Source organism: Lucilia cuprina, chromosome 3 (genome assembly GCF_022045245.1).
Source record: "Lucilia cuprina isolate Lc7/37 chromosome 3, ASM2204524v1, whole genome shotgun sequence".
NCBI classification, from domain to species: Eukaryota; Metazoa; Arthropoda; class Insecta; order Diptera; family Calliphoridae; genus Lucilia; species Lucilia cuprina.
The window spans coordinates 8865113-8873360 of record NC_060951.1 but is presented as its reverse complement, the minus strand read 5'-3'; the positions used below and the strand labels follow the sequence as shown (position 1 = coordinate 8873360).

The 8248-nt window shown below is 33.8% G+C and overlaps 4 protein-coding genes across 4 annotated transcripts; 3 read left to right on the top strand and 1 right to left on the bottom strand.

Moving 5' to 3' along the window:
- Positions 1 to 514: 514 nt before the first annotated feature.
- LOC111686115 (vitellin-degrading protease-like) lies at positions 515 to 1261 on the bottom strand. The gene has a single exon (XM_023448417.2). The coding sequence runs from the start codon at positions 1259 to 1261 to the stop codon at positions 515 to 517; it is 747 nt and encodes a 248-aa protein (XP_023304185.2).
- A 1326-nt stretch (positions 1262 to 2587) lies between these two features.
- LOC124418756 (trypsin-3-like) lies at positions 2588 to 3274 on the top strand. The gene has a single exon (XM_046946056.1). It carries the CDS (start codon positions 2588 to 2590, stop codon positions 3272 to 3274), a length of 687 nt encoding a protein of 228 aa, XP_046802012.1.
- Positions 3275 to 5103: 1829 nt separating this feature from the next.
- LOC124418753 (hypodermin-B-like) lies at positions 5104 to 5835 on the top strand. Its single transcript, XM_046946039.1, has one exon. The coding sequence runs from the start codon at positions 5104 to 5106 to the stop codon at positions 5833 to 5835; it is 732 nt and encodes a 243-aa protein (XP_046801995.1).
- A 930-nt stretch (positions 5836 to 6765) lies between these two features.
- Positions 6766 to 7802, top strand: LOC124418750 (hypodermin-A-like). The gene is made up of 2 exons (XM_046946037.1): positions 6766 to 6866; positions 7106 to 7802. The coding sequence occupies exons 1-2, from the start codon at positions 6766 to 6768 to the stop codon at positions 7800 to 7802; spliced, it is 798 nt and encodes a 265-aa protein (XP_046801993.1).
- Positions 7803 to 8248: the final 446 nt, after the last annotated feature.

Below are 8248 nucleotides of genomic sequence, written 5' to 3'. Positions count from 1 at the left end.
CTGTTCTAGTTCTGTTCTAGTTCTGTTCTAGTTCTGTTCTAGTTCTGTTCTAGTTCTGTTCTAGTTCTGTTCTAGTTCTGGTCTAGTTCTGTTCTAGTTCTGTTCTAGCTCTGTTCTGTTCCAGTTCTAGTTCTGTTCTGTTTTGTTCTAGTTATGTTCCAGTTCTGTTCTAGTTCTGTTCTAGTTCTGTTCTAGTTCTGTTCTAGTATGTGTTCTAGTTCTGTTCTAGTTCTGTTCTAGTTCTATTTCTGTTCTAGTTCTGTTCTAGTTCTGTTCTAGTTCTGTTCTAGTTCTGTTCTAGTTCTTGTTCTGCTTTAGTTATGCTTTAGTTCAGTTCTAGTTCTTGTTCGCTTCTAATTCGGTTCTAATTACGTTCTATTTCATTTCTAGACTAGAACTGAGTCCAATTCTACAAAATTTTTCCTTCGATTTCTAATTTAGATTTAGTTATTATCTAATGTTTAGGATTTTATTTATATTTACTAAACAAATACATGTAAACCAAATTTAAGTCTTAATTATTCCAAACACGTTCAAACCATTCTCCGTAAATTGCTATATTCGAACAGACCAGTGGAAATTCAGTCGCTTCACATAGTTCATTAAACGATACAATACCCAAAAGTTTATCTTTTATTACCAGAGAAGAGGCATCATCGTGTATACACACACCATCGGGAATGCTAGCGCAAAATGTATTTTCACTCGGCAATGGAACTTCATTATGATATGATTCTTCTCCGTAAATATATATAGCGGTACAGTTGTACGGATGCCAGAGCGAGACATAAGCACGAGCCAATTTAATGCCATCAGAACGATCCCAATAGACCAATGTTGCAAAATCGTTGTATTTTACTTCGTAATCCGGAAAAATTAATTCAATTGGTTCGACAGGGAATTCGTATGAAGAAGTTATTGGTTCTCTTAGCTTCACTAATGCTATATCAAATTCCCTGGTACTGGGTGTATAGCGGGGATGTACTATGATACCATCGGGAAATTTTACATTGATATCGGAAAAGTTGCCAGCATCGGTTATTCCCACAACTACACGCATATAACGATAACTTAACTTATTAACACAATGGGCTGCTGTCGCTATATAATCTGGCTTTACTAAGGCACCTGCACACATTAGCACTCCATTATATAATATAGCCACTTCATATGGGTGCTCGCCTTCACTCGCATACTTCAGCTGACTGTGGGTGGTGGGGAATAGATTCAATATAACGATTGTAAGTAAAAACGAAAACATTTTGTGACGATCGTTTCTAAGTATTTAGAGATTTTTGAACAAATGTTTTAATTTTGTGAATAAAATATAGTGTTTTATATGGGAAATTTTAAAGTTATTGTTTAAAATCGTATTTCTATGGTGTTAATTCAATAGGTTTGCCTTTAATTTGTAGCATGAAACTGTGTGGTAAATTGTCAGAAAAATATATATTGAGAAATAATTTCGGAATACAGTTAAGCGGTTTTAGATTCTGGTACAGTTCCAGTTATAGTTCATTTCTAATACAGTTCTAGTTCAATTCTAGTTCAGTTCTGGATCAGTTCAGTTCTAGTTCAGTTCTAGTTCAGTTCTAGTTCTGTTCTAGTTCTGGTTCTATTCTAGTGTTGTTCTACTTCTGTTCTCGTTCTGTTCCATTTCTGTTCTAATTCTGTTCTAGTTCTGTTCTAGTTCTGTTCTAGTTCTGTTCTAGTTCTGTTCTAGTTCTGTTCTTGTTCTGTTCTAGTTCTGTTCTAGTTCTGTTCTAGTTCTGTTATAGTTCTGTTTTAGTTCTGTTCTAGTTTACTTCTAGTTCTGTTCTAGTTCTGTTCTAGTTCAGTTCTAGTTCTGTTCTAGTTCTAGTTCTGTTCTAATTCTGTTCTAGTTCTGTTCTAATTCTGTTATAGTTCTGTTCTAGTTCTGTTCTAGTTCTGTTCTAGTTCTGTTCTAGTTCTGTTCTAGTTCTGTTCTAGTTCTGTTCTAGTTCTGTTCTAGTTCTGTTCTAGTTCTGCTCTAGTTCTGTTCTAGTTATGTTCTAGTTATGTTCTAGTTCTGTTCTAGTTCTGTTCTAGTTCTGTTCTAGTTCTGTTCTAGTTATGTTCTAGTTCTGTTCTAGTTCTGTTCTAGTTCTGTTCTAGTTCTGTTCTAGTTCTGTTCTAGTTCAGTTCTAGTTCTGTTCTAATTCTGTTCTAGAACTGTTCTAGTTCTGTTCTAGTTCTGTTCTAGTTCTGTTCTAGTTCTGTTCTAGTTCTGTTCTAGTTCTGTTCTAGTTCTGTTCTAGTTCTGTTCTAATTCTGTTCTAATTCTGTTCTAGTTCTGTTCTAGTTGTGATATACTTCTGTTCTAGTTTCTAATGTTTAGTTTATGTTCAGTTGTAAATCAAATATTTTTGATTTCTATTTAATTTAAATTTCAACGCCTAAATTAACTGACAGCTTCTTTTAAATTAATTTTGATATAAAAGAAAAATAATTGTGTTAAAATATTTCATTTCAAATAAAAAAATATATAAATTTTCTTCAAATGCTGCATTTAATTATATTAACACTTTTAATCTCGAGTTGCTGTTTGCATTTCAACAGAGCCGATATGTTAGCCGAAGAAGGACAATTTCCTTTTGAAGTTTCCATTGCCTATAAATTTAAGGATATATGTGGTGGTGCTATCATTTCAACACATGCCATTGTCACAGCAGCACATTGTATTAATTACATAGAACCTAATGATCTACAAGTTTTTGTTGGTGTACATAATTTTTTGATATTTCCACGTGGACATATTCATAATGTCGCAACCACTAAAATACATCCTGAATATGAGCCGACCACAAGAGATTACGATGTGGCTTTGGTAAAACTTAAAGAATCGTTAGAACTAAATGCCAATGTTAATATCATTCCAATTTCATCGACAAGTCATGTATATTATGGTGGTAAACAGGGTACGCTGGTTTATTGGGAAATTGAAAACGGTTCTAGTCTTTTATTTACCCAGACCGAGCTGTGGGCCGAAAAGAGATGTACGCCCGCAAATGCACTTGGTGATTTTGCCGTAGACCTTTTTGATGACGATTTACCTCCATCGAGTCTAGCGGTTATTTGTGCTGGTATACCAGCCGGACTTTGTATAGGAGATGATGCTGGTTCGTTGATTGTAGACAACGAGTTGTGGGGTATAGTGTCAATGAATTTTGAATGTGATTCTAAAGATAAACCTTTGATTCTGACAAACTTGGCTTTTGTCAAGGAGTGGATTGATGATAATTATTTAAATTGAAATGTTTAATGTGGTAGTGTTTAAGTTAAGGTTAATTATTAAAATCGATTTCTAGAATTGTTTGATATCTGAACAAAAGCTGATTTAGAACTATAATAAAATTTATTATGTAATATAATAGATGTACAATTGAAAAAGAATAGATCCACAACTAAACTAGAACTGAAAAAGAATTGAAATAGAACAGAACTAGAAGTGAATTGGAACTAAACTAGAACTGAACTATAACTGAAATATAACTGAAATATAACTGAAGTAGAACTGAACTAGAACTGAGCTAGAACTGAACAAGAACTGAAATAGAACTGAACTAGAACTGAACTAGAACTGAACTAGAACTGAAGTAGAACTGAAGTAGAACTGAACTAGAACTGAACTAGAACTGAACTAGAACTGAACTAGAACTGAACTAGAACTGAACTAGAACTGAACTAGAACTGAACTAGAACTGAACTAGAACTGAACTAGAACTGAACTAGAACTGAACTAGAACTGAACTAGAACTGAACTAGAACTGAACTAGAACTGAACTAGAACTGAACTAGAACTGAACTAGAACTGAACTAGAACGGAACTAGAACTGAACTAGAACTGAACTAGAACTGAACTAGAACTGAACTAGAACTGAACTAGAACTGAACTAGAACTGAACTAGAACTGAACTAGAACTGAACTTGAACTGAACTATAACTAGAACTGAACTAGAACTGAACTAGAACTGAACTAGAACTGAACTAGAACTGAAATAGAACTGAACTAGAACTGAACTAGAACTGAACTAGAACTGAACTAGAACTGAACTAGAACTGAACTAGAACTGAACTAGAACTGAACTAGAACTGAACTAGAACTGAACTAGAACTGAACTAGAACTGAACTAGAACTGAACTAGAACTGAACTAGAACTGAACTAGAACTGAACTAGAACTGAACTAGAACTGAACTAGAACTGAACCTGAACTAGAACTGAACCTGAACTGAACTAGAACTAAACTCGAACAGAACTAGAACAGAATTAGAAGAGAACTAGAAGAGAACTAGAACAGAACTAGAACAGAACTAGAACAGAACTAGAACAGAACTAGAACAGAACTAGAACAGAACTAGAACAGAACTAGAACAGAACTAGAACAGAAGTAGAACAGAAGTAGAACAGAACTAGAACAGAACTAGAACAGAACTAGAACAGAACTAGAACAGAACTAAAACAGAACTAGAACAGAACTAGAACAGAACTAGAACAGAACTAGAACAGAACTAGAACAGAACTAGAACAGAACTAGAACAGAACTAGAACAGAACTAGAACAGAACTAGAACAGAACTAGAACAGAACTAGAACAGAACTAGAACAGAACTAGAACAGAACTAAAACAGAACTAGAACAGAACTAGAACAGAACTAGAACAGAACTAAAACAGAACTAGAACAGAACTAGAACAGAACTAGAACAGAACTAGAACAGAACTAGAACAGAACTAGAACTAGAACAGAACTAGAACTAGAACAGAACTAAAACAGAACTAGAACAGAACTAGAACTGAATGAGAACTAAACTAAAACTGAACTTGAAAAAACTAAAACTGAACTAAATTTGTAAAAGATACCCGGTCAATCAGGTTCTTTGATTGTTACCGAAGAATTATAGGGCTTTGAATCATGGCGTCTAGCGTTTTAAAAAATATATTTCTCCAAAATAAATTGTAATTTGAATGGTAAATTGAATTTCATAACGCCGATTATATTTCTGGAAAATAAAACGTATTTAAAACAAATGTTAACTCACTGTTCGAATATTTTATTTCAAATCAAAGTTATAACTTTAGTCCGATGTTGCAATTTCTCTTAACACTCATAATCACAAGTTGTTATTTTCATCTAAATAGCGCCGTCATAAATTTTGCTGAGGATGAACAATTTCCCTTTGAAGTGGTCATTGAGGCAGATGGCCTCGATATTTGTGGTGGTGCAATAATTTCAAAATTTACAATTATAACAGCAGCACATTGTATCGATGTTTTAGACTCGAATTATATAAAAATTATTGCCGGAAGACACAATTTCGAAGTTACACCGGTTGAACATGAAGTAGACAATACAGCTTTACATCCCTTATATAATAAAAAGAATAGAGAATTTGATGTAGCTCTTATAAAACTATTGCAACCATTAGATCTGAGTCTCTCCAATGTGGACTTCATTGAAATAGCAACATCAAGTTATTCATTTGATGCTGGTACAAAAGGAACTCTAGTTTATTGGGAACTTGGAAAGGGTGCAATGCTGTATTATACAGAGGTCGAATTCTGGCAACAAGATACATGTTTAAATTTTGTCACCGAAATTTATAGTAATATGTCACCAGCACGTAACGCTATTATTTGTACTAGCATACCGGAAGGTTCGTGTATAGACGATCAAGCTGGATCTTTGATTGTTAACGATGAGCTATGGGGTTTAGTGTCGTGGCATTTAGATTGTGATTCTGAATATAAACCATTGGTATTCACTAATCTAGTGTTTGTTAAGAATTGGATAAATGAAAATACTAGACATAATTGAAATTAAATGGTAAGATAATTGTAAATGTATACATATAATAAAAGTAATCTACTATTGACCTCCAATTTAACTAAATTAGAACTGAACTAGAACTGAACTAGAACTGAACTGGAACTGAACTAGAACTGAACTAGAACTAGAACTGAACTAGAACTGAACTAGAACTGAACTAGAACTGAACTAGAACTGAACTAGAACTGAACTAGAACTGAACTAGAACTGAACTAGAACTAGAACTGAACTAGAACTTAACTAGAACTGAACTAGAACTGAAGAAGAACTGAACTAGAACAGAACTGGAACAGAACTAGAACAGAACTAGAACAGAACTAGAACAGAACTAGAACAGAACTAGAACAGAACTAGAACAGAACTAGAACAGAACTAGAACAGAACTAGAACAGAACTAGAACAGAACTAGAACAGAACTAGAACAAAACTAGAACAGAACTAGAACAGAACTAGAAGAGAAGTGGAACTAGAACAGAACTAGAACAGAACTAGAAGAGAAGTGGAACTAGAAGAGAAGTGGAACTAGAACTGAACTAGAAGTGAACTAGAACTGAACTAGAACTTAACTAGAACTTAACTAGAACTGAACTAGAACTGAACAAGAACTGAACTAGAACTGAACTAGAACAGAACTAGAACAGAACTAGAGCAGAACTAGAACAGAACTAGAACAGAACTAGAACAGAACTAGAACAGAACTAGAACAAAACTAGAACAGAACTAGAACAGAACTAGAAGAGAAGTAGAGCTAGAATTGAACTAGAACTGAACTTGAACTGAACTAGAACTGAACTAGAACTGAACTGGAACAGAACTAAACTAGAACTGAACTAGAACTGAACTAGAACTGAACTAGAACTGAACTAGAACTTAACTAGAACTGAACTAGAACTAGAACTGAACTAGAACTGAGCTAGAATGGATAAAGAACTAAACTTACTAGAAACGTTAGAAGATAAAAGTGATTGTGAGAAGACTTCAGAAGAAGATTTGTATGGTGTCACCAGTTTAAAAACCTGGTTCTGAACTTTAATTGCAAACAACAAACTACTGAGCTTAGAATCGTAGACTCTAGTATGTTATGCCAATTAAAAGAAAGAAAATTAAAATTGTTTCCGAAATAAATTGAAATTTGTATGGTAAATTTAATAATTGATTTTAACACTCTTCAAACTTACATTTCGAAAAATTCGCTTCAAATCAAAGCTAAAATTCTATTTGCAATGTTGCAATTTCTTCTAACAATTACAATTTCAAGTTTATATTTTCACCTAAACAATGCTGTCATTAATTACGCTGAAGATGAACAATTTCCCTTTGAAGTACTAATAGAGGAAAATAGCCTCGATATTTGTGGTGGTGCTATCATTTCGAAATTTACTATTATAACAGCAGCACATTGTATCGATATTTTACCAGTGATAAATTTATTGGTAACTACTGGTATAAACAATGGTGAATCTTCACCCATAGACCATGAAATAGATGCTACCGTTATACATCCCTTCTACGATCGCACTACAAGAGATTTTGATGTAGCTATTATAAAACTTATACAACCAATTGACCTGAATGCCTCCAATGTGAATTCTGTTGAAATAGCTAATTCAAGTTATCCATTTGATGCTGGTACAAAAGCCACTCTTGTGTATTGGGAACTCGGTGAGGGTTCAGGACTATTTTATGCAGAGGTCGAGCTGTGGCCGCAAGATTTATGTTTAAATTTTACAACGATATATAACATTGAGATGCCTCCAGCAAAGAATGCACATATTTGCACTAGTATACCAGAGGGTTCGTGTATATCTGATCAGGCTGGTTCTTTGATTGTGAACGATGAGTTATGGGGTTTAGTGTCGTGGCATTTAGACTGTGATTCCGAATATAAACCGTTGGTATTCACTAATTTAGCGTTTGTTAAGCATTGGATAGATGAAAACACTAGACATAATTAAATTATAGCTGTAAAAAATAAAATATTTATAAATAAATAGTTTTAGTTCAGAACTAAAACAGAACTATTACCGAATTAGAACAAAGAAAACTAGAACAGAATTAGAACAGAATTAGAATAGAACTAGAACAGAACTAGAACAGAACTAGAACAGAACTAGAACAGAACTAGAACAGAACTAGAACAGAACTAGAACAGAACTAGAACAGAACTAGAACAGAACTAGAACAGAACTTGAACAGAACTAGAACAGAACTAGAACAGAACTAGAACAGAACTAGAACATAACTAGAACAGAACTAGAACAGAACTAGAACAGAACTAGAAAAGAGCTAGAACAGAACTAGAACAGAACTAGAACAGAAATAAACCAGAACTAGAACAGAAAAAGAACTGAACTAGAACTGAACTAGAACTGAAATAAAACAGAACTAGAACAGAAAAAGA